Source organism: Peromyscus maniculatus, chromosome 14, assembly GCF_049852395.1.
Source record: "Peromyscus maniculatus bairdii isolate BWxNUB_F1_BW_parent chromosome 14, HU_Pman_BW_mat_3.1, whole genome shotgun sequence".
NCBI classification, from domain to species: Eukaryota; Metazoa; Chordata; class Mammalia; order Rodentia; family Cricetidae; genus Peromyscus; species Peromyscus maniculatus.
This window is the reverse complement of record NC_134865.1, coordinates 72,516,379-72,543,131: the sequence shown is the minus strand read 5'-3', so window position 1 is coordinate 72,543,131 and position 26,753 is coordinate 72,516,379. Positions and strand designations below refer to the sequence as shown.

Here is a 26,753-nt window from a genome sequence, read left to right as displayed (position 1 = left end):
CTTCTTCCTTTTTCTTGATGGTACATGATGGATGCTATGGTTTTAATTTGAAATCTAGGGCTGGAAAGTTAGCTCAGCAGTTAAAAGCATTTGTGTTTCTTACAGAGGACCCAGGTTTGATTTGTAGCACCCACATGGTGGCTCATAGCCATCTGTAACTCCAGTCCCAGAGGACCTAACATCCTCTTCTGCCTCTGCTAGCACCAGGCTTGTACATGGTATACTTACATACATGCAACCAAAAATAATACACATAATAAGTCTAATTTTTCATTTAAATTAGAAGTCTAAATATTCATGGTTGAAATACAGGAAATTATTGACAAAGAACAAAAGGAAGGAAAGAAAAGACAGGTAAAGAATGAAAGCAGAGAGAGAGAAGGAAGATTCCTCTGGGTTTTTTTCCCTGCTATAAACTTGTTTTAGATTTATATCTTTCAGCTAATGTGTACGAATTTTGCTTGCACATATGTATGTGTACTATGTGTGACCTGTGGAAGTCAGAGGAAACAGTTGAGTACCCAGGACTGGAGTGACAAATGGTTATAACCACCATGTGGCTTTTGGGAACCAGACCTGGGTCCTATGAAGAACAGCAAAAGCTTTTGACCATGGACCCATCTCTCCAGGCTTTCTGCTGAGAATTTTATAGAAAAATGGTAAACATTAAAGTATAGTTTTGTGTGCCACATATTCTTAATGAACTTTCTACAAAATGCTGTGTTTTAATTGTAACTGAAGTTTGGAAAATGTGTTCTCAAGCCATGATCATATTTTTAAAACTCAAATGAAACATTGTTAATTATGGTCATATAACAGTGAACATTAATTGTTTTCTTTTATATGAAATCTTCTATTTTATCTCCAGGTTATTATGCACAATTTTCACACAGAGATATAGAAAAGACTGTGGTGAGACCTGGCTACAGCAGCTTCATGATCACAGAAATTATAGATATAAGGAATGTATTATCCCTGGCTACTATGCCCCAAAATATAAAATCAACTTTGTACTTCCCAGAACATACTTGGTTCTTAATCGGCTTGGGCTCAATAAAAGGACGGAATTGGACCATAAGTTTAAAACCATGTAATTATTGGGTTCAACAAGATGATAATGATATTGTATCCCTCAATGTTGTGAAGTATCTTGATGTGGGAAACAAAGAAAATTATAGACTTAAGTTGATCCCTAATACAAGAGGTAAGTTGTCTTTTATAGAAAAAGTAAAAAGGAGTTATTTCTTTTCTTAAGTATAAAACATAACTCTTTGATATTCAGTTTGGCTTCTGTGATTGCTAGGATTCTACTACTAACAGAGTTAATTCTAATTATGGTTAATGACAACATTCTAGGCTCTGTATTAAATGTTTTATAGACATTTTTAATGTTCGCAGTCTCCCTAAAAGTCTAGATAATAATAATTTTATAAACAAGGAAATGAAGGTAAATTGTAGCATAGATTTTTTTTTTGTAGCATAGATTTTTTTGTTGTTGTCCTTCTAAATGAAACCCTTTTAATTTCTTTGTTATGGAAATATTTCTCTTAGGTATTTTTAAATAGATTTATTTTTATTTTGGGTCTATGAGTGTATTGCCTGCAATATCTGCCCCGTTTGTCTGTGCATGGAAGCTAGAAGAGGGTATCAAATCCCCTGGAACTCAGTAACTCATGTGTAAGATACCACGTGAGTGCTGGGAAACAAACCAAGATCCTCGACAAAAACATCAAGTGCCCTTAACCACTGAGCCATCTCTCTAGCCCCTATTTCAGGTATTGAATTCAAGCCAAATGGATTTTACATAAAATGCTATATTATGTCTTATATTTTGGCATATATATTGTAAAAACATGTAAAGCTAGGTTGGTAGGATATCTCAGCAAATTAGGGCACTTTCTTATTTTTTTGGTTTTATAAAATGCAATTTTATTTTATGTTACTCTGCTGTTACATAGGGCATAACATTTTCACAAGGCTTTTCTGGGACTACAGTCAATGATTAGCAAACACACAGCTCTCTGAAGAACAGTCACTGCACACACTGGACACCCTCTCACATGTGCGTGAATCTGCATGGAGAAGTACTCAACTTTAGACTTGGACATGTGTTCTTATTTCCCCTTTCTAGTGGATTAAGAAAGGACATGCATTTTAATTTGCCCAAAGCAATGCTTATGTTCTGGCAGCAACATGCTACTTCTATTACAAGGTAAAGTGATTACCAGAGCTACAAAGGCAGGAGGTGTAAGTGAATTTTTTTTGGGAAGGAAGTTGTCAACTCAAACAGCAGCAAATGAAGAATGCATGAAGGAAACTCTCTGTTGTCACAGATAGACATGACCCCAAGAATATGTGACACAGGAGACATTTCCATCTGTGACCTCAAGACTGAATGCATTAAGAGCTTTTCCCATTCAATCTAACACTTCTGGATTCCTACTAAAAAGGAGTATGCAGGAAGAGTATTAAAAGGTTGCTTCTGAAAGGAATTCTCTAAAGAACGGTCAGAGAGGGAATGTAGAAATCAGGAAGTTATTATTACAATTACTTTCAATTGTAATGCACTACATTTCCGTATCTTCACAGTAATACAAACACTGCCACTTGCAGAACTGGTTCAGATGCCATAAATAACAAATACACTGTCAGTCCTCTACACAAGTGTCTGGAAGTTACTCGTGTGTGTATAAAATGAAGCTATTGATACTTTTCTACAGCAGTAACCGCATACCAGGAAGGCTGAGCAGCACAGATCAAGGGACGGAGTTTTCCCAAAGCTGAAGTGTGAAAAAACTATAAACAGTTGATCCCATACACATGAATGGGCTTCCTTGCTAGAGGAAATCCAAGTGGAATAAGGAGTGGAGATATAAAAAGGTTTTCTTGAGGGGACAGAGGACAACACCCGGGATGCCTTTAGTTTTCAGCCCCCTCCGCTGCATCACATTCTTCTCCTGTCCTATGTCCATAATGTTAAGTTGTCTCTTAGCAACTGCATGATGAGGGTGCTGTCTTTGTAGGAGTCTTCATTCAGTGTATCAGGCTCTTCGATAGCCTCAGCAAACGCCATTTTAGCCAATGTGCAGGCAAATTCTGGATTATTAAGGATCTCATAGTAAAAAAACAGAAAAGTTAAGAGCCAGCCCCATGAGGATTGGATGTGTACGTTGCTTCTCTTTCTTGCTTATATCAAACGTCTCTTGGTAGGCTCCTTGGGAATTATCTATTGTTTGTTTTCGATCACCACATGCTACTTCAGCGAGATACTGGAAATCATCTCTCTTCATCTTCAGATAGAAGACCTTACTCTCTGGATTAGTTGCATTGGCTATTAAATACTTATCCAACAATTCCAGAACCATGGTGCAGATGGACCTCAGCTCCAACTCCACTTTCTCCCAATAGTCCCTGATCAGCTGCAACTTCTTGTCGGAGGTATCAGTCTTTTGCTTGATGCTTGAGATGACCTGCAGCAACAGACCATGTTCTTGTAGGCCACTGACAGCAGGTTATGCTCATCATTGGACAGCTTGGCACCCTGCTCAGTCACAGCTTTCATGCAAGTAGCCATGTCGTCGTAGTGCTCAGCCTACTCAGCCACCTTGGCTTTCTGGATAAGCTTGGTCTTCTCCATGGCGAGCGAGGGCTAGCATCGAGACAGATCCGGAGTCCTCCTCTAGTCTCCATGGCCGAGATGTGAGTACCAAATTAGGGCACTTTCCACCAAGACTGTTACCTCAGAACCAACACAGTAAGGGAGAGAACTAAGAACCAAGGTGGTCCTCCAAACTTCCAAAGAGCACCATCTCATGCACAGATCCACATTAATATGCAAGGCACACTCACTCACACACATATTACTAAATAAGTAAATAAATAAATAAAAATACAATAATAATGAAAAATCTGAGGGTTAATGAGATGGCTCAGTGGATATGAGCACTTGCCACGCAACTCAGACAACCCAAGTTCGACTTCTGGATCCCACAATGGAAAGACAGAATTGACTCCCAAAAGTGGTCCTTTGACCTGTACATGCCCACCATGGAATCCAAGAACACATACATACACACACATCATATACACACAATAATAATGAATTAGTAAAAATAACAATATAAGAACTGTTAAGAATTTAAAGTATGCAAAACCAAAGCTGTAGGAGCTAAAGTTTCTCTGTAGTAATAGGGTTTATTGAATCATTACAGATACTAGCCCGCAAAAGACCAAGTCCTGGGACAACTACCAGCAGCAGGGCTAGATAGCAATTGGAGAAAGGAAAGCATAAGTTCTGTACATTGAAATGACATAGATTATAGATAAGAGCAGTGAGAGAAATCAAAACAGGGGCAGTTTTGGGGGAGATCGATCATCAACAAGAAGTGCTTATTACTTGAGGTTGCCAGACCTCTTTGCTGGTTAGAGTTAATAACATGGAAATTATATCCATATGCAGGACAGAGTTGCACCTGCTGGTAACCATTATGATTTAACTAAGTTTCCAATGTATATGCATGTATTGTCATTGTGAAAGAATCTCCAGTGTTCAGGAGACAAGTGTTGGTAGGTAAGAATCAGGTTTATTGTGTACCCTGAAGAAGGAAGAGCTAGTTCCTTAAAGCTGTCATCCCAGGCTCAGAGCTTGTGATGGTTTCTGTTGTCAACTTGACAAATAAGATTCACCTGGGGAAAAAGGCCTGAGCATGCATGTGAGGTATCCCATCTTAATTTTGGTGGGCCCATTCACCTGGACTGTGGGAAGTGGAGCAAGCAAGCTGAGTACCGGTGTGCGTTAGTGTACTGTTCTCTGCTTCTTGGCTGTGGATGAAATGCCCAGCTGCTTCAACTTGACTTCTCTACCAGGATGGACTGTACTTTGAGCTGTGGGCTGAAATAAACTCCTCTTTTTGTATGCTGCTCTTGTCAGAGTTTCTATCATAGCAACTAGGAAGAGCTAAGACAGGGCCAAAGGATGTTTTTATGGGCAGAGTCAGTGAGGCTGCAGGCTGGACAGGCTTGGTAAGGAAGAGTCTGTGTCTTCTCTAGAACATCATAATGGATTTTGCCCTTATACTAGTTTGCTAGGGAAGGGCTAGAAGTCTAAATATGACTAAAGAGATGAGTACTGGAGAAAGCAGAAGAGAGATGTGCAGTCAATGTGGCAAATTGAGAAGAAATTAGATAAACATGCCTAAGTCCAGTGGTCCAGAGGATGCCTGGACCAGTCTACTCTGGTGAACAGCCTAGCAAATAACCCAGCTGTCATCATAGAGCCTTTGTCCAGTGACTGATGGAGGCAGATACAGAGACAGAGATCCACCGCCAAGCACCAGGCTGAGCTCTGGGAATCCAATTGATGAGAGAGGAAAGATACTGCAGGTAAGGGACATCGAGATCATGATGGGAGGATGTGCAGAGATGACAGACCACACTAGTGGAACCCCAGGAACTGAGGACTGGTTGCTGTGGAGCCCCTCTGGATATGGAAGGTGGTTGTTTGACTCAAACTGTTTGGGGAGCACCCAGGCAAGGATTTCGGGATCTGTCCCTGATCTATGGGCAGACTTCTGGAATCCGGAGCCTGTGGTGTGACACCTTGCACAGCCTTGGTGCAGTGGGAAGGGGCTTGGACCTGCCTAGGCTCAGTGTGCAGGGCTCTGCTGACTCCCCATGGGAGACCTCAATTTGGGGGATGTGGGGATGCAGGGTGGCTTGGGAAAAGAGGGCTGGGGGTGGGAGAAGGGAGGAGGTGGGATCTGTGGATAGTGTGTGGAGTGAGTAGAAAATTTCTTAATAAAGGAAATGAAAAAAAAAGAGGCCTATGTCTGTGTTTGAGTACTGACATGTTTCAGGTTTCTATAGAGGATGAGTTGGAGCAGTAGAAATAATCTAACAATTTCAGTCAAGGTGTAGTCTTGTTGCTCATCCTCAGTTCTGGGCCTACATGTTCCTTCAGAGTTCACACTGCTGCCAAAGCCATTAGAAACAAACTAGTTCCTGTGAGATGATTGCTCCTGCTTGTGTGCACAGCTCCTGTTATTCCCAGTAATGTCAGGTTTAGGACAATGATTGGGAATGGAGTTCTGGACAGCACATGGAAAGGCTCAGGGAAAAATGCTTCAGTTACTCTTACTTGATCTTTGAAAGGGCCTGAGACAGATTAGATGCTGTGGGGGTTTCAGGCCTCCTGCCTCATAATAAGAGGCCCTGGAGATGCAGTGAAACTCTGGCAAAGTCAGTTGCCAACCCAAAGTGGCAGGTGCCACACTGAGTGTGAAACATCCATTCCATCCCTGAGTGCAAGTCCACTCCCCCTCTTTCCCATTGGTTGGATATTACAGAAGGTAAAAACTTTCCCATCTGACATCTTAGCTTCATCATCCCTCATGCCCCCCATCTCTCACCATTCCGAATTCATTCCCTAATCCTGTTTTGCAGATGTTCAGTCTTATAAATCAGCTATTGTGAAGTTGTCCTGTGATGTAACTGCCCCAGCATCTGCTTTAGCCATGGCCCCACCCCTGGCCTCTTTTGATGCATGCACTTAGTCACATAGTACTGTAGCTAGAGTTTTCCTGCCTGGCCCACAGTCAGAACAAATCTCTGTCACCCGCTAGTCCCACAGCCACTCAGACCCAACCAAGTAAACACAGAGACTTATATTGCTTACGAACTGTATGGCCGTGCCAGGCTTCTTGCTAACTGTTCTTATAGCTTAAATTAATCCATTTCTATGAATCTATTCCTTGCCATGTGGCTCATGGCTTACCAGCATCTTCACATGCTGCTTGTCATGGCCGGGGCTGGTAGTGTCTCCCTCCACCTTCCTGTTCTCTCAATTCTCCTCTCTGTTAGTCCCGCCTATACTTCCTGTCTGGCTACTGGCCAATCAGTGTTTTATTTATTGAACAATCAGCAACACATTAGACATACAGACCATCCCACAGCATAGTACGCTGTCTGGATTTTTTTATTTTATTAAGCTGCATTTTATTTGTGTTTGTGATGGTATATCATGGACTACATGTGTAAAAATCAGGGAACAACTTTCGGGAGTAAGGTCTCTCCATCTACACTATGGTTCCCTAGAATGGAACTCAGGACATATGTATTGTAAAGGGCAAGTGCCTTTATCCCAACCCTGTATTTTCCCACTAGAGACAAACCTTGAAAGAAGTTCACCAAAAGGCAGACAAGAAGATGTCAGCCTTTGGGATGGGAGACCCAGCATCTGCTGTTTCTCTGAAGCCATAAGACATCGGTGTATTGAAAATGGAATATCATATTTTCTTATAGTATTGCTAATTTGTTTATGTTCACTCTTTGAATAATTAATATGTTCATATAAAGTTAAACAGGAGTCTGGTGATGTTGGACTTTCTTTGGACTTCCAGGTTCCAAATAATGACTTGGAAACTTTTTATTAATTATGAAAGATAGGCCTTAATTAGGCTAGTTCCCAACTAGCTCTTATAACTTATTAACTGATTTATATTAATCTACATTATGTCATGTAGCTTATTACCTCTCCTCTGTACCTACATCCAAATTTCTCAATATCTGGATGGCCAATTCCATGCACCTCAGAGTCTTTCCCAGAGTTCCTTTCTCTGTGTGGAAGTTGTGCCTATACTCACCTGTCTAACTATTGGCCAGCACTTTATTATATGATTCAGCTCTTTATTAAAACAATCAGGTGCCTTAGGCAGGCAAGATAAAACAGTGACACATCTTTACATAGTGTGATTAAATAGCAGCAACAGTCTGGCACAAAGTAAAGGACAGATCTGAAATGAAGATGGGAAATGCCAGGCTTTTGTCTTTTTGGTTTCCTGGTGAACCCTAGTGAAAGTTGATGCTTTTTAACAAAAGCAGTTTCTAGGTTCCCGTTATCCGACATCAAGTCAGAGATGTCAAACTTTTTATCCCATTTGAGTCACTCTTCAGATGTCTGCAAGTTTTAGCAAAGCTTTGAGGCCCTACAAAGTGGCATCCACAACTGTTAGAGCTCACATAGCAGAGGTCTTATCCACATAAAGACAAATGTGAAGACACTAATGTATGACATCCAAAATTCATAATATCTTAATTTCTATAGGTGCCACTTATCTATTAAGGGGTAAGGGGACCAGAGTTTCTTTGTCTTCTATCCCCTGGCTGTCACTAACTGCCTTGGCTTTGCCTCTGTGTGGGTACAAATCCAGTAAACAATGCCAGGAGATAACAGAGTGAAGGAAAGGCTTTCTTCTTCCAGCAAGAAAGAATACACTGGGAATAATTTCCAAAGCAATTTCTCCCAAGGAAAAAAGGCAAAAAGCTGTACTTTTCTTTTCCTTTACTGAGAAAATGTATCCATACTTTCATAGGTGTGTTGTTAGATGGAAACATCCTTGAATATGCTCAGTTCAAGTTCAAGGTCATGAGTTGTTCAAAAGAGGGGGTGGCAGCTAGGAATTCCACAGGGCAGAAAATGTAGTATTACAGTGAGCAAAGTTTACCCTAGATTGCCTAAAAAGAGTGAGTCAGAGAGACTGGGATGTTTTCTGATTCCTAGGTTTCTCTGGAGGAGATTTTCCCAAACCAGTAAGTATCACCTACAAGTCACTGAAGGAGCACTAGAGAGACGGCTCACATGGCTTTTTATAGAACTGAGTTCAGTTCCCAGCACACACAAAAACTTTGCAGGGATATCAATAGTCATTTAAAGGGCATCAGCTTCCTCAGCTCCATAGTTGTATGTAATTGTACCTACAAATACCTGCCTAGTACCAAACATAACCAGTAGTACCCAAGTGACCTTGCTATCCATTTGAGAACCTGGATGAGAAGTGAGGAGTGGAAGGGAAATCCATGTTCTGAGGGAAATATCTGTGAAGGTAAACTTTTCTAAGAACTATTAAATTGCCAATCATTATTGAGTTGTTTCTACAATTTTCATTATGTAATGGTAGCTATTGGCACTGTTTTCCATAGGTATGAAACTACTTCAAGTCCCACCAGTCACTGTGGTTGTTGGAAACCCAGCCTTACTGGAAGTTAAGACGGAAGGCTATTATGATGCCACTGATAGTTACCATTTGAATGCTCTTGTATCTAGCAAATTTTTCCATAAAGTAAGAGTTTTTTAAATTACAAAACAATCTATTGAAAGTAGAAAATATAGACTTAGTAGCTATGAAAGACAAACAATCCTTCCATCAAGAGTATAAAGTACACTTAACATGTATGATATTTTATAAGGCAGTGTGGAGGTTTTGATAATGGTTAGACACATGAGTTCTGCTCAGGAGTGTTGTACACCTTTAATATCAGCACTCTGGGGGCAGGAGCAGGCAGAGATATCTGAGAGATTAAAGCCAGCCTGTTCTATATAGTTAGTTCCATGCCAGTCAGGGCTATGTAGTAAGAGAATCTTAAAAGAATAAAAAATAAGGGGTTGGGGATTAAGCTCAGTGGTAGAGCGATTGCCTAGCAAGCTCAAGGCCCTTGGTTCGGTCCTCAGCTATGGAAAAAAAAAAAAACTTTTATATTTTTACATTTTAAAAACTTTTTTCTTATAATTTTATCTTTTGTGTTCTCTTCATTATTAATCAAAATTTCTCTCTTGCTCTTTTCTGTCCCTCCAGTTCATTTTATTTTTCTTTTTTTTCTTCTTTTTATTTCTTTTTCCTGTCCCCTGACCCTTCCTGTTTCCATATTTTACCTTAAATGTTTTGAACCTCAAACCACACTCCACATTATTTTTGGCCAATTTATTTTCTATGGTTATTAATAGCAGAGTACGTAGCTTTAATATGTTTTGTTATATTCCTATATCTGATTTAGTTTGGTCATGCTACTCATATGTCAGTTTATTTCCCTCCCTAAGTGCTGCTAGGGTTAAACTACCAGCTTGACATAATCTACAATCACCTGGGAAAGGTGTCTCAATGATCTTATTTAGATCACGTTGGCCTATGAGCATACCTAAGAAAAATTTTGTTAGTCAGGTTAACAGAGGTGGCAATACCCACCCTGGATATTAGAAAACAAAGAAACAAAATTAACAAACTTCAAGATAAAAACACTTGGTGTTGGGAATGTGGCTCAGTTGGTAAAGTGCTCGTCTGGCATGCATGAATCCTGGGGTTACATATACCAGGTACATTACTGCATACTTATAGTCCCAACATTTAGAAGGTGGAGGCAGGAGAAAATAATCATTTTGTACAAGTTGTCCTCTGATCTGTAACACACACACACACACACACACAATTAAATGTAGAAAAACTAACCACAAAGCATGAGACTACCTCAGTCAGTCTGTGTCAAGGGTTTTAAATAGCTCATTTAATGTTTTGCATCTAATACTCTAATACTTGTTGATATTCTCTTCCTTTGGCTGGCTTGCTCTATGCTTACTAAACTCATTCAATCAAAACCAAAAACACAACTACCATAGATCATTCTCTGGATCATTACAAACAATGTTGGGGGTATTCCAAGGATTCTAACCTTCATTCCTTGATGTTTCCAGGGTTCTACTTCACTATCACTGATTATATGGGAAGCCTCAACTTCGTGCTTCGTAACTACATTGTTGCCCATCATGAAGAGCAGTTGCAGCTACCTCAAGACTCTACACCACATTCCTGGAAGACAAATACCACGTGAAGACTGGATTAGTGGAGTTCACAAGGACAGTCGAGGTTTCAATATGATCAAAACTCTGCCGGTAAGAAATCTAGTTGTAGCACCTTTAAGAGAACAAGTGATGTATTTCTCCTGTGTACTCCCATGGACAGTCTGTGTTAGCATTTCTGCTCTGAGGTGCTCTAGCACTGCCATCATTTTCAAACTAGGTCATTTTGAGAATATGATGGTGAGGATCCATTTGTAAACTGAGAAAACCTTCTGAACTAACGGTGTTTCTTACTAACTCCTCTCATCACTATCAGTATCATCATACGATGATGGTATAATCATGGGCTTTTGTGATACGTGCAGCTGTTTTGACTTACAATGACGTGTCTCGAACTAATGCATCTGATTGGTTCTATTTCTCCTTGGGTTTAGATTTGTTTGGATTTTTGTTGTTGTTGTTGTTTCCTCAGATAAAACTACAAAATGTTGAGCTTGAATTTTCAATTCTGCTGTGGACAATCTCATTTCAAAATAGTAATTTTTGCTTTTGTTTTGTTAGATCTGTGAGTCTTTTAATTTTGTTTTTGTATATATGAGAGTGGCCAATATACACGTGTACAAGTGGGTGTACAGTTATGTATGTGCAGGTATGTTTGCCCATGTGGTGTGGCCAGCAGTTAACATCAGAATGTCTTCCTCAATTGTTTCTCTGCCTTATTTCTGAGGCAAGGTCTCCCACTGAGCCTAGAGATTTTCCATTTTCCCTAAACTGGCCAACAAGCTCCCAGGATAGGCCTGTCTCTGTCCTTAGCATTGGGGTTACCAGTTCATAACACCACAATTAATTTTCACCTAGGTGCTAGGATCCAAACTCAGGCCATCACACTTGAGTAGCAAACACTAACAGCTGAGACATCTGATCAGCCATTTTTGTTGTGTTTTGTTTTATTTGGGGATTCTTATGATCATTTTAAAACTAAAAAATTAGCTGATATACTACTTTTAGTTTCGTGACAGAAAAAAAATAATAAAATTTGAAGGTGTGTTCTAAGTGCATTATGGAGCCTCTTCTGTAAAATGCTTGGACACACCTGCATCAACTTTATGACAGCTGTTTTAAGTAGTTAAAGTCATTTTCACCTCATTACAGGTCAGGATTACATCATCACAAGGTAAGGTTTTTGAAACTACAGAAACTTAGGGGTACAGATAATGAAGAGGAGAAGTTTACTGTGATGTGTGGAGCTGAATGTGAAATATTTGCATGGAACAGTTGTCTAGAAAAACAAAATATTTGTGCCTTGATGAATAATAACACGTGGCCCTCTTTCTTTGCTTAAACACTTGCAGATAAACTACAGACCTCCATCCAATATGGGAATTTCTATTCCACTCACAGATAATATTTATCATGCAGACCCTAGCAAACCCAGACCAAGAAGTCTATTTCACAAGTCAAAGGTAAATAATTTGTCTCGAAATGAACTAATGCAGTGTTTGTTTTATATTTAAGAAATCACTGTGCTGATTTCATGGGTTAGCTGGTAAAGGCACTTGACATCAAGCCTGAACCTCAGTCTGACCCCCAGGAAGCAGTAGAAGGAAAAAAATGATTCCTGCTAGTTTGCTCTAAACTCTACCCACTTCATGACATATGCGCCTCACACATACACACACAGATACACACCCGATACATACGTATTAACATATATATGTAACATATATATATATATATATATATATATATATATATGTTTACTTGTTTACTTGCAATTTTAAAAGAGATACTCTTTATGGGAATTTAATGAGAAAGTGCATCCATTTTTATTACTCCAGGACTACTGCTGTCCCTTTTTCAGCTACTCCAGCTTTGACTCTTTCAGCTGCTCTCACACTACTTTCCAGCTGTGGTACTTTTTGAATGTAACTGGGCCCCCTAAGCTCATAGGGAGTGGCCCTATTAGGATATGTGGCCTTGTTGGAGGAAGTGTGGTCTTGTTGGAGGAGGCTGGGTGATACACACCTTAAACCAGACCTTAAGGCTGAAGGGCACACCTTTAATGTGGGCCACAACTTCTGTTGGAAGTGTGTCATTGTGGGGGCTGGATTTGAGGTCTTTTTCTCAAGCTTCACTCAGTGTGACAGTCAGTCGACTTCCTGTCCCCTGTAAGATATAGCACCATCAGCTCCAGCACCACATCTGCCTGCACGCTGCCATGTTCCCCCTTATGATGATGATGGACTGAACCTATGAACTGTAAGCCAGCCACCTCAATGAAATGTTTTTCTTTATAAGAGTGGTGTCCAAAAGGAAAAGGCCACCCTTTGTCCTAACACAGGCACATTTAAACTCCTGCTGTGTTATTAGTGAAAATAAGTTGGCTCTTTGGAGTTGGCAGACACCTACCTGGAGGTGAAGTGAGCATGATAAAACACAGGGAAGCATTAGGGGTCAGAGAAAAGGTGTATTATCTGGGGAACACCTATGGTCCTGGTATGCAAACAGACATACACATATACTATATCAAATTAACATTTCTCTTGCTGAGAACTAGTCAACATCTTCCCATTACTTTCAAAGGGAAAACTTAACTTTGGCATCACACCTGACCATTGTCAATGAGAGGCAGGGAGACAAAGCCTGAGGAGTTTCCCCTTAGGAACCTCCACTAAGTGAAGCTGAAATCTTGACTATGTCACAGAAGAGCATTCCAGGATGAATCAGACCCAAGAAGAGCTCAGTTTGGAGCTCAGTGAAATCAAGACATGCTGCATACCTTGCTTTAAGCATTGTTAAGCACTGTTGCTCAGAGAGAGGGACCTGAGGTGTCATATGCATGATTCTGTGGCCTGCAAAATTACATTGCTAAAAGATGTGACTTACAGCCATGTCAAAGACTCAGTAAAATTTAAAATTAGGTCAAGTTTTAAAAGTAAGCTTTTAAGGCCGGGTGATGGTGGTGCACACCTTTAATCCCAGCACTTGGGAGGCAGAGCCAGGCGGATCTCTGTGAGTTCGAGGCCAGCCTGGGCTACCAAGTGAGTTCTAGGAAAAGGCGCAAAGCTACACAGAGAAACCCTGTCTCGAAAAACCAAAAAAAAAAGTAAGCTTTTAAAAAAGCATATGTACTTGTTGGTATGTCTCCCTTATGTATTTCTTTTTGGCCTGATGTGTTGGGACCAACATCCCAGCATGCTAGATAGAGGCAAAGGCAGATGAATCTCTGTGAGGTGTCAAGCTAAGGCCTTGACCAGTCCAGCGTGGTCAAGTGCAAGAATTTCCTTTTGTAAATGAAATGTTAAGACGGTTTGTGAGGTTCCTTGTTCAAATTTCAAGGTGAGAATTGTGTGCTACTATAGTTCCACTCAAAGGGCACATTAGTTCTGGCCCTAAGCACACATGGCCCACTTTTTCCATATTCTGGTGTTGTGTAATTTTGTTTGTGTTCTGAGAAATAAAGCTTGCCTGGTGATCAGAGGGTGGAGCTAGCCACTAGTTAACCATAGAGGCCAGGCAGTAGAGGCTCTTGCCTTTAATCCCAACACTTGGGAGGCCTGCCTTTAATCCCAGCACAATCGGGAGGTGGAGACAGGAATATAAGGTGAGTGGAGACAGGATCTCACCCCCAATCGGTCTGAGGATTTGTAGAGGAAAGAAATCACTAGCAGCTACTCCTTTCCTTCTCTGATCTTTCAGGTTATTACCCCAATATTTGACTCCTGGTTTTAAATTGATAAGACTAAATAGAATCACACTTTGTTCTGGTGTGAAAGATCACTCAGAAAAAGGATTATTGTCTCTGTACAAAATCCATATAGAGATTTGATTTCTTTTCAGATATATCTATGGACATAAGACCTTTTTTGCATGTATATCCTTGCATTCCTAGGGTCCCCCTCCTCCATGGTTTCCCTGTGCTAAGTAGGAAATATATACAATTCATACCAAGTAATTAAGAGGGAGATTTGACCCTTTGTTTATTTTGTTTTGTATAGTTTAGGAAGGTCTTGCTGTATAGTCCAGGCTAGAACAAATTTACTGTACAGTCCACACTGACTTAGAACTCCTGATCAAAGTGCTGAGTTTGCTGACATGTGTTGCCTCAGCTACCCCTGAAGAGGGTTTATAATGCAGGATTTGGGGGCTGTGACAGCTGTACATGTCAGCACTTCTGGTGTTATCAGGCACTGATGAGCATTCTCTAAGTTACAGCCCTGCACATGCATGACACATGGTATCTTTATGGGCTTTCACTTCAGTCAGAGAAACTCACCATGAAATGAAGTTACCAAGAGGAAGTTGTGTTTTTGTGCAGTGTTTCTGAACAGAATGTCCACTTGTAACCTGATGGAATTGTTAAATTACATTACAGAAATATTGTTGCATTACGCCTTTCATAATCTCACCTCCTGCTCAAGCACTGTATGCAGATCTATACTCTCAGTGCCTCTTATTTCATCATTAATGAATTTTCTTTTCTTCTTGCAATTTTATTATTTGGATAAGTATTTTCTAAACACTTAATTTGGAAAAACTCCAAAGTATGAAAACAAGTCAACCTATGTTCCTCTGTCTACAGGTAACAGGCCAACTCAAGCAGTGTGATAATGTTCCCAGTCGGGAAATGTGCAACTGCACAGAACATCAAAAGTTTTCACATGCTGTTGCTTTCTCAGACTGCAAAGAAAAGGTAAAACAATTTGTAATTACCTGATGATGGAGTTTTATGTAAATGTTCATGTTTTATGGAAAGTACACATATGACTACAAATTAGACTCTGATTTTAGATGGCATATAGGGTTGGGCATAAAGTTAGCAGTCAGATATCATGGTGGTTGTCACTTTACACACTAACTTAGATTAGTATTTCCTTTGTTATCTGTGTGTGGATGTGTGATGTGGTGTGCATATTTGCACATATGCTGTAGTACATGTGTGGTATTCAGAAGACAGCCTTGGGTGTCAGTTCTTACCTTCCATTTTGCTGTCACTTGTCACTGCACATGGAAGACAAGCTGTCCCTCAAGCTTCTCAGTGTTCCTGTCTGTGCTTCATCCCACCACAGCAGCACTGGAATTACAGACTATAGGTGGGTGCTGGGACTCCAAACTCAGGTCCTCCTGATTAAACAGTGAGTGTTTCACCCAGTGAGCCATCTCTCTAGCCCTGTTCTTTTGTGGTTTTGAGATAAGAGTTTTGATATGTAACCCAGGCTGGCCTTGAATTCTTTTTTTTTTTCATTTTTTTTATTGTTAACAAATTTTCTATTCACTTTACATACCAACCACAGATCTCCCCCTGTAGATGTAACCAACCGTCTTATTAAATAAGAAACACAGAAACAATGTAAAAGAGAAAGCCGAGAAGTCAGAGCTCAGAGCTAAAATCTCACCCTTCCTCCTGCTGTCCCAGCTTCGCGAAAAGAGACCTACTTCCTGTCGGCTCGTTTTTTTATAGTATGTTGTTCTGCCTTCTCATTGGTTGTAAACCCAAACACATGACTGCCTCGTCACTGTCTGAATGTACAGCCCCCTAGGTCTTAAAGGCATATGTCTCCAATGCTGACTGTATCCCTGAACACACAGAGATCTTATGGGATTAAAGGCGTGTGCCACCACCGCCACACTCTTGCTATGGCTCTAATAGCTCTGACCCTGAACACACAGATATCTATGGGATTAAAGGCGTGTGCCACCACCGCCACACTCTTGCTATGGCTCTAATAGCTCTGACCCTGAACACACAGATATCTATGGGATTAAAGGCGTGTGCCACCACCGCCACACTCTTGCTATGGCTCTAATAGCTCTGACCCCCAGACAACTTTATTTATTAACATACAATCAAATTAATATTTCAGTACAAATCAAAATAATATTTCAATACAATTAGATTACCACCACATTTCCCCTTTTCTATTTTAATAAAAAGAAAAAAAGCAAAAGGTTATGACTAACAAAAGAAAAACTATATACAAAAGTACAATAACTATATACAATATATACAAGTAATAAATACCTAAACAGGTATTTGACGAATCAGAGAAAATAATTCCATTATCTATCCTATTTTGATAATTCCAAGATGTATCTAATGTACTTTCTATCCTAATTAATTTTCAACTATAACTAACTAATCTTCAACCATAACTAACTAATCTTCAACTCCCTCAGAGACCCAAGAAGGGAATAATTAGCTAACAAAAATAAAAACAGGAAGTGCATGCAAGCAACTTCCAAAAAATTTTGTGAGTTGACAGAAACAGCCAGCTGCCTGGGCAGTCACCTGAGGTTTCTCCGTAGTGTTGGGGCATCATCTTCAGCCTATAGGCTTAGTGTATCTGACAGACTCATTTGTGAAGTAGGATGTACACAAGGTCAACAGTTCAACCTCACATTGGGTGAGAGCAGTCCACGTACCAGAAACACCTGAATTCCACTAGTGTCCTGTCATGATTCAGGATTTTAAATTCTGGAAATTGTTGACAGTTTTTTAATTCAGCTGTCCATTCTTCTTGGCTGTGTATATATGGCTTCATCTCAGCATCCCCTTCTTCTCTACATTCCTCTATTAAATGCCAGTCTACTTTTGAGAGGCATGAGCTTTCAGCTGCTGTTCCATTGTACAACAGAATCCATCGGCCCTCTGCCTGTTAAGCTGCCTTCGAAGAAAAGGGCACTGTACCTTTTCCGGATGCGAAGGCCACTTCAGGGATGGGGCCATATTGTCCTGGCCTCAGAAGATGCCTTTTGATAAAGCCATAACCACACTTGTTTTGGCAAGAATCAGTAGTCCCTTGTTTCGTGATCTGTCTGTCCATTTTGTCCTGTTGATTCGAGGATATTTTGTTGTCCAGTGACTTAACTTTTGCCAGAATGAAAGTTGACTCCATATGCAGTTTCTTCAATGCCCATATTTTCTCTAAAGTAGATTGGTACTGCCAGGAGCCGACATGTCTCAAAAAAGAAAAATTTTCTAAGTTATTAAAACATTTTAAATGCCATATTCTGTAGATCTCTGAAGGGTTTGAAGATGACCTGTCTAAAACATCTCTGCTCAATTTTTAAAACATATCTAATATGACTACAAGTTCTATGATAATGTCTAACTACTAGCTTTCATTTCTTTATATCCTAATAGTTGATAATAATAACATTCAAGGATCAGAAATTTGCATTACATTGTTAAATGGATGGAATAAATACAATTAGAAATATACATATAGCATTTTCTAACAATATCAGTTTCAAATTTGTGTACAATATAAAACAATCCAATCCAATGTAAAGTATTTAAAATTAGTAATTGTCTTTTTCTTTTCTTTCTTTCTCTCTTTTTTTTTTTTAAACAAGAACCTTAAATCTAATCTCCTTTGCTTAGCCTTTTTCCTAACCCTTGACAATAACTTGTAACCAACCCCCCTAAATACTGAAAATTATCCCAGACCCAAAACCCATTAAAAAGACCAAAAAACCACCTGCCCCACACCACCTCTTTGGGAATGTGGGCGTCGTATTCTTAAAATTGCTTCCTGCTGGGTATGGGCGAAGTTTTCTTTATCCTGAAAGAAAAATTTTAGGTTAATTGTCAAATTCTAAGAGAGGTAACTATATCCTTCATTATCCAGTCTGTGTATAATGCCAAAGTTCAGGGTTTATCTCAAGTCCTTATTCAAGTAGTCTTTGAGACTGGATCATCTCAGCTAGTCATCTCAAAATTGCTCTGAGCATCTTATAGTTCAAAGCTGATCTATGGATGATGTTTGTCAGCTTAATGATATTATTATTGTCCACGTGGAATTGTTGTTGTTGTGGGGCCCCATCTTCTTTCTGGAGACTTCAGTTGATGTTAGGCCTGGCCGTGATTTCCTGCAGAAAACTGATAAGAGACTCGAACACAAAAACATATATATGCAGCTAGCCTTTTTTCTAGAATTAGTTAGTACTCTATGTGACCATTCATATCTTAACAAAGTTTAAAATGTATATATATATATTAATCTTGTAAATTTTGATATAAAATTTATACTTTGAGAAAAGTTTAAAGAATCAGAATAGAATCAAAGAGTTGAGATTAGTAATAGAATAGTCCCTTAATTAATTTGGCTTTTGTCCTGTACCATAGCAGAAGATGGCTCTTATTCTGGCATGATACAGGGAGTTTGCATTTACCTTTTAACAACATGCTTGATTTTAAAGAAGGAGAGAGCCATTCTCCAACTCCAAAGTCAGCTTTAAATTTTAATTGAACTGGGACTATTAGAAAACCAATAGTGTTAAATCTTTAGAGAAAAGCAGAAACAAACATTTAGGAAGACATAAAATTTTTTTAGATAATATATACCCATACACCGTTTCACTCTGTTTCTTGGGATAGATGATTTGTCCCTTTTCTTCAGTTGTCTCATTTGTCCAGTGTTCTTCAGATTCCTTAACCTTCATTCTCCTAAAAGACAAAAACAAAAACCTTTCCCCAAGACTAATTTTGGGGATGTTTCCTTTTGACAAGTTATTATCTGATTAAATGAAAAGGCATGTGTTATTGATACAAGTTAGTTTAAATTGGATGTTCATGTTGGTTGATGAACTATCACCTCCTCAATTAAGAGGTCTGTCTTGTTCAAATCGAACCTTTATCAATTTTGAGGGTACCCACAGCTTATCTTCTCCTGTAGAAACAAAAGCAAAACCACGTCCCCAATGTAATACATACCCTGGTTTCCATTCTGAGGTCAGCACATCCTTAAAGTATATAGGCTGATTTAATTCTGTAGTTTTTTCTATTATCCAATGTCTCTCTGCAGCTGTTGTTCCTTTCTCATTGGCATTCAGAAAATTCAAAGTTAGAAGAGCATTATGCAGTCTATTTCTGGGGATTTTTGTTACCCATTTCTGTTTATTTAGTATATCCTTTAGAGTTCTGTTTGATCTTTCTATAACTGCTTGACCTGTAGGATTATGTGGTATGCCTGTAATATGCTTTATATTGTAATAAGCAAAAAACTGTTTCATTTTAACAGAGACATATGATGGAGCATTGTCAGTTTTGATTTGTGCAGGTATACCCATGATGGCCATAACTTCTAGCAAATGAGTGATTACAGAATCAGCTTTTTCAGAACTCAAAGCAGTTGCCCATTGAAATCCTGAATAAGTATCGATAGTGTGGTGTACATATTTCAATTTTCCAAATTCTGCAAAGTGAAACACGTCCATCTGCCAGATTTCATTTCTCTGAGTACCCTTTGGGTTACATCCTGCTGGTAATGGCGTTTGATTGTAGAAGGAACAAGTAGGACATTTCTTTACTATTTCTTTGGCTTGTTGCCAGGTTATGGAAAAATCCTTTTTTAAACCTTTACTATTAACGTGATGTTTTTTATGAAATTCTGAGGCCTCCAGCACATTTCCTATCAATAATTTATCAATTTCATCATTGCCTTGTGCTAGAGGGCCTGGCAGACCAGTATGGGATCGAATGTGAGTTATATATAAAGGATGATTCCTTTTCCTGATTGTATCTTGTAATTGAATAAATAGTGAAGTTAATTCTGAAGCATCAGGGATAAATTCTGCAGTCTCAATATGTAACACCACTCTTTCAGCATACTGAGAGTCAGTTACTATGTTGAGAGGTTCTGAAAAATCCATTAATACCAACAGAATAGCATACAATTCTGATTTTTGAACTGAATTATACGGACTTTGAACCACTTTACTTAAATTTTCTGATTTGTAACCTGCCTTTCCTTCTTTGTTGGCATCTGTATAAAATGTACGAACTCCAGATATGGGTTTTTGCCGTACAATTCGAGGCAAGATCCATTCAGCTCTCTTTATAAGATCAATTCTATTGCTTTTGGGATATTTGCTGTTAATTTCTCCCAAAAAATTACTGCAAGCTCTTTGCCAAGGTTCACTTTCTGCCCATAATTTTTCAATGTCCTCCTTAGTTAATGGTACGACAATTTCTGCTGGGTCTATGCCTGCTAATTGACGAAGTCTCAATTTTCCTTTGTAAATCAAGTCAGAGATTTTTTCCACATAAGTTTTTAATTTTTTATTTGGTTTATTTGGTAAAAATATCCATTCCAATATAATATCTTCCCTCTGCATTAATATTCCAGTAGGAGAACGCCTAGAAGGTAAGATAACCAAAATGCAATCCAGCTTTGGATCAATACGATTCACGTATCCTTCATGCACTTTCTTTTCTACCAAGGCTAATTCTTTCTCAGCTTCAGGTGATAATTCTCTTGGACTATTTAAGTCCTTGTCACCTTCTAAGGTTTTGAACAAATTAGTCAGTTCATCATTTTTTACCCCAACAATAGTTCGTAGATGAGAAATATCTCCAAATAATCTTTGAAAGTCATTAAGAGTCTGTAGTCTATCTCTCCGAATTTGCACCTTTTGGGGTCTAATTTTTTGTAGCTCTATTTTATATCCTAAATAATTAATAGAATCTCCTCTTTGTATCTTTTCAGGAGCAATTTGTAATCCCCAGCAAGGCAAAATTTTCTTTACTTCTTCAAACATTATTTCTAAAGTATCTGCATTTGAGTCAGCTAGTAAAATATCGTCCATATAATGATAAATTATAGATTTAGGAAATTTTTTACGTATCACTTCCAATGGCTGTTGTACAAAATATTGGCACAGAGTTGGGCTATTCAACATTCCCTGTGGGAGGACCCTCCATTGAAATCTTTTAACCGGTTGAGAATTATTATAAGTAGGCACTGTAAAAGCAAATCTTTCTTTGTCTTTTTCTTATAAGGGTATTGAAAAGAAACAGTCTTTTAAATCAATAACTATGAGAGGCCATCCTTTTGGTAACAGAGTAGGCAAAGGCATCCCAGATTGTAGAGAACCCATTGGCTGAATTACTTTGTTAATTGCCCTAAGGTCTGTTACCATTCTCCATTTACCAGATTTCTTTTTAATAACAAATACAGGAGAATTCCAAGGGCTGGTTGATTCTTCAATATGCTGAGCATTTAACTGTTCTTCTACCAGCTCTTCTAAAGCCTGGAGTTTCTCTGTTGTTAAAGGCCATTGCTGGACCCATACAGGCTTGTCTGTTAACCATTTTAAAGGTAGAGCTGTTGGTGTCTTTGGAAGATCATCAGTTATTGTGCCCTGTTCTTGTATAATATGGATGGCTGGTGACCACTCATTAGAACAATATCTTCTAATATTTCTCTCAGTAACATGTGCTAGTTTATGATTTGTTTCTGAGATTGGAGGGATGTTAATCTGAGTATTCCATTGTTGCAACAAGTCTCGACCCCACAGGTTCATAGTTATGTTAGCCACATATGGTTTTAATTTTCCTCTCTGTCCTTCTGGACCTATACATTCGAGCCATCTTGCACTCTGTTTCACCTGAGATAATGTCCCAATTCCTAACAGTTGAACGTTTACCTCCTGAAGAGGCCAAGTTGGATGCCAAAATTCTGGTGCAATTATGGTAACGTCCGCACCTGTGTCTACCAGACCAGACAACAAAACACCATTTATTTTTATTGTTAATTTTGGTCTTTGTTCATTAATAGAAGTTTGCCAAAAAATTTTCTTTATGTTTTCTCCTGAATTTTCTATTCTCTCTGTTTCATCATCCTGACCAGCATGATTTATTCCAATAGGCATTTGGTTATTTAATCGCTCTCCAGAGCAGGCATTTCCTCTATAGCTGCCGGAAAGGTTTGAACTGGATTTGCACTGGGGGCCTGCCTGAGGCCCCTCTGGGAGTTTCCCGAAGACTGAGGCAAAGGATTACCCTGTCTGTCCTTTGTTGATCTACATTCGTTGGTCCAGTGTTTTCCCTTACCACACCTTCTGCATACTCCAGAAGGAAGGGGCATTCTGTTGCCATTGTTCCTTGAAGAAACATTGTTTCTGGAAATGACCTGTCTACAGTCCCTTTTCAAATGTCCTTGCTTTCCACATCCAAAACATCTAACACTCCTCAAACCTTTTGAAATTACTTCTCCTACCCATGTATCATCATGCTCATCAGCTTCAACATTAATTGTTTCTCTAATCCAATCTTCCATAGGTGCAGATCTTGCCCTTAATGGCCTGATTATTCTTTTGCATGCTGCATTCGCATTCTCAAAGGCCAAAGATTCAATTATTGCCTTACCAGCTTCTGAATCCGAGACCATTGTCTTTACTGCTGAAGCCAGTCTTTGTAAAAAAATCTGTAAAAGACTCTTTTGGGCCTTGCTTCACCTTTGTAAATGACTCAGATTTTTTTCCTGGTTCCTCAACTTTGTCCCATGCATTCAAGGCTGCTGTTCGACATAAAATTAGGGTTTGGACATCATATAAACATTGTGCTTGTGCTGAAGCATATTGGCCTTCACCCATAAGCTGATCCTGGCAAACTTGTACTCCTTTATCCCTCCATTGTTTTTCTATGTTTTTAGCCTCCTCCTTAAACCAAGTCAGAAATTGAAGTCTCTGGCTGGGTTCCAGAACACCTTGTGCAAGGTCTCGCCAGTCCTGTGGTACTATCCTATTATATGTTGACCAAGTGTTTAACATTTGCTTTACATATGGGGAATGCATGCCATAAGATACTATTGCCTCCTTAAACCTTTTTAAATCCAACATTTCAATTGGAGCCCAAGTATTTTGTGTAGCCATTTGATCAGGCATCTGCTGTACGGTTACAGGATAAATTAAGGGTGACTGTGTGAAAACAGGCTTTCTTTCTGCAACCTTATGATCCCGACTTGAAACAACTTCACTGTTAATTTCTTCTGTCTGAATTTTTACAGGTTTAACAAGTTCTTCTAAAGCTGTTATCCTGGCACTTAAATTGACTATCTTTTTAAATATTAAAATGTGGATTATTATAGTGATAAGGTGCATAATTCCACCAATACTAATATTATATAGTTGTTCCATTGCCAGACTGCCTAAAATTTCGAACAAAAACCAATTTTCTTCTAATGTACACATAAAACCCATTTGTTTTTTAATGTGGAAAAAAATTCTCTTTTAGATAGTTTCCTTTAAAATATCTGATATATTATGACTTACCAAATCTGCGTAGAACAGTAGAAATCCGAGGGGATTTTCAAAGCAGCCACCTAGTGTCCCAGGTGTAAATCCAGAGAGAGAGAGAGAGAGAGAGAGAGAGAGAGAGAGAGAGAGAGAGGAAAGAGAGAACGCACAAGAAAGCGTAGTCGGCTAAAGCTTAAATGCAGCCACGTGTTCCCTCTTGTGCCGAGTCAAGGCTTGGGTCTGGCTTCCTTAAGCTCCGACCACGTGCGTTGGCTTTACAGGCAGGGCCCTGTTCGGCAGGGCAGGTCTGAGTTGTTTGTAGCACCGGCTTTAGGCAAGCTGCTCACAGACCTAGGCCCGGGCTAGAAGTTGCTACCCGGACTAGGACGCCGGCAGCTCGGACTAAGACGCCGGCCGCTTCCTGCCGCTTCCTCCGCCGCCTGCCACCGCCTGCCGCCCTTGCGGGAAAGCGGACCTGCCGTCAAGCCAAGCGGTTTTTAATGGATTCTCGTCACGTTGGGCGCCAGATGTAGATGTAACCAACCGTCTTATTAAATAAGAAACACAGAAACAATGTAAAAGAGAAAGCCGAGAAGTCAGAGCTCAGAGCTAAAATCTCACCCTTCCTCCTGCTGTCCCAGCTTCGCGAAAAGAGACCTACTTCCTGTCGGCTCGTTTTTTTATAGTATGTTGTTCTGCCTTCTCATTGGTTGTAAACCCAAACACATGACTGCCTCGTCACTGTCTGAATGTACAGCCCCCTAGGTCTTAAAGGCATATGTCTCCAATGCTGACTGTATCCCTGAACACACAGAGATCTTATGGGATTAAAGGCGTGTGCCACCACCGCCACACTCTTGCTATGGCTCTAATAGCTCTGACCCTGAACACACAGATATCTATGGGATTAAAGGCGTGTGCCACCACCGCCACACTCTTGCTATGGCTCTAATAGCTCTGACCCTGAACACACAGATATCTATGGGATTAAAGGCGTGTGCCACCACCGCCACACTCTTGCTATGGCTCTAATAGCTCTGACCCCCAGACAACTTTATTTATTAACATACAATCAAATTAATATTTCAGTACAAATCAAAATAATATTTCAATACAATTAGATTACCACCACATCCCCCCTTCCCTCTTTTTACCCCTCAGCCTTCCCCCCAAACCCATCCCCTATCCCCACATTTTCCAAGTCAAGGTCGCCCATGAGGAGTCAGTAGAGCCTGGCACACTCAGCTGAGGCAGGTACAAGCCCTTCCTCCCTGCACCAAGACTGTGCAAGGTGTCACACCCTAGGCACTGAGCTACAAAAAGCCTGCTCGTGCACCAGGGATGGATCCCGATTTGCCTGCCTGGGGGTCCCCCAAACAGTTCAAGCTAAACAACTGTCTCCCATATCAGGAGGACCTAGTTTATTCCTATGGGAGCTCCACAGCTATTAGTCCACAGTTCTTGGGTTTCTACTACTGTGGCTAGTCATCTCTGTGTGTTTTCCCATCATGATCTCAACGTCCCCTGCTCACAGAATCCCTCCTCTCTCATTGATTGAATTCCTGGAGCTCAGCCTGGCGCCTGGCCATGGATCTCTGCTTCTGCTTCCATCAGTCACTGAGTATTGAACAATGATAGACTGTTGTATTATATTTTTCCTTGCCACCTGAATATTTTTGATGGTCCTTTTTGCCTCCGGCTCTGTGTGGCCCTAGTTGGGAAAGGAAGGGGTGATATCTTATTCCTCTGGAATTGGTGACAAGGCAGTGGATCCTGATGTCCTCTGGAGCTTGAGAGTACAAAGCCCTGTTTGTTTTACTGTATATGAAGAGAGAGTTTTCTGGGATGGAGGTGAGATAAAAGGTTTTAGATGAGACAGGTGGACCCAGTGAGGAAAGCCCTCGAGTTTAGCAGCTGTAGGAGTCACAAGAATTACCTTGAAGGGTCCCTGCCACTTAGGGGGAAGGGGTGAAGGGCACTGGCCTGGAGGAAAGAGAAGAACCTGATCCCTGAAGTGTATTTGAGGTGGACAATTATTGTCACATGGCTGAGGTAATGAACAATCTGCATAGCTCCATAGAATAGACCTTAGGTGACATAAAAGGGGAGTTAACAGGCTATCAAAACAGTTGGAGGGTTGGATAAAAGACCTGGTGTTAGAACCAGCCTTCCATACATTAATTCAAATGGAGAAATTGAAAGAGGCTTTTTAGGAAGAGCCCTGAGCCTGAGAAGAGCTAGAGGCAATAATCTTACCCAGTCAAGATGATGTTCCTGTGACATCTTAGTAAGAATAGTTTTTAAAGACCATTTGGTATGCTCCGCCTTTCCTGAGGATTGAGGATGGTATGGGATATGAAAATGCCAAGGAATGTTAAGGGCCTTAGCTAGTGTCTGAGAAATCTGAGACTCCAGGCCATTGTCAGACTAAAGAGAAGCAGGAACCCCAAACTGAGGAATAATTTCTCGGAGAAGGAGGTCTGCAACTGTCTGAGCCCACTTATTAGAAACCAGATATGCCTCCACCCAATTTGAAAATGAGTCTGCCATCATGAGGCGATATTTAACTTTCCTGACGGTGGGCATATGGGTAAAACTGAGCTGCCAGTCAGTCCCTGGAAGGGAACCTCTAGCCTGGTGGGTGGGAAAAGACTGACTCCTATACTTGGTATTGGGATCTGTTTTTTGGCAGATCTCACAAGAGGCAGTAATAGTTCTTAAGAACTTTAAGTCCTCAGAGGTGGGCTGCAGGTGAGCTTTTACGAATTGAGACAGAGCAAGATTATTAGCATGAAAGAGCTTGTGTAGCTAGGAAAGAATTTGTCTATTGTCTGGACTTCCCTCTGAGGGTGTAGGCTGTACTGTATGGATTCCCTGTGGTGGGTGAGGTGAGACTTGGCCCTGAAGGGCTGCTGTCCTGGCTGTCTGGTCAGCCCAGTTGTTTCCCCTAGAGATGATGGAGCTATCGGTCTGATGAGACTGGTAGTGGACAATTCCTATAGCCTTGGGAAGGTGGGAAGCCTCCAGCATGGCCATTATATGGCCTGAGTTAGATATGGATCCCCCTTTTGCTGTGAGAAGGCCACGCTTCCTCCAAATAGCAGCATGG

General features: G+C 40.1%; 1 protein-coding gene and 1 pseudogene across 8 annotated transcripts in view; one reads left to right on the top strand and one right to left on the bottom strand.

Moving 5' to 3' along the window:
* Positions 1-26,753, top strand: part of LOC102913133 (cation channel sperm-associated auxiliary subunit beta-like) — a 185,650-nt gene that overhangs the window by 142,717 nt on the left and 16,180 nt on the right. For 7 of the 8 annotated variants that reach the window (XM_076551269.1, XM_076551273.1, XM_076551270.1 and 4 more), the window contains 5 exons: positions 869-1,204; positions 8,977-9,116; positions 10,520-10,717; positions 11,977-12,087; positions 15,207-15,317. In XM_076551269.1, coding sequence (XP_076407384.1) covers positions 869-1,204; positions 8,977-9,116; positions 10,520-10,717; positions 11,977-12,087; positions 15,207-15,317 — 896 coding nt within the window. The remainder of the gene's footprint in view (positions 1-868; positions 1,205-8,976; positions 9,117-10,519; positions 10,718-11,976; positions 12,088-15,206; positions 15,318-26,753) is intronic. The other variant, XM_076551272.1, reaches the window with a different exon arrangement.
* Positions 2,920-3,637, bottom strand: LOC102908388 (14-3-3 protein theta pseudogene; annotated as a pseudogene).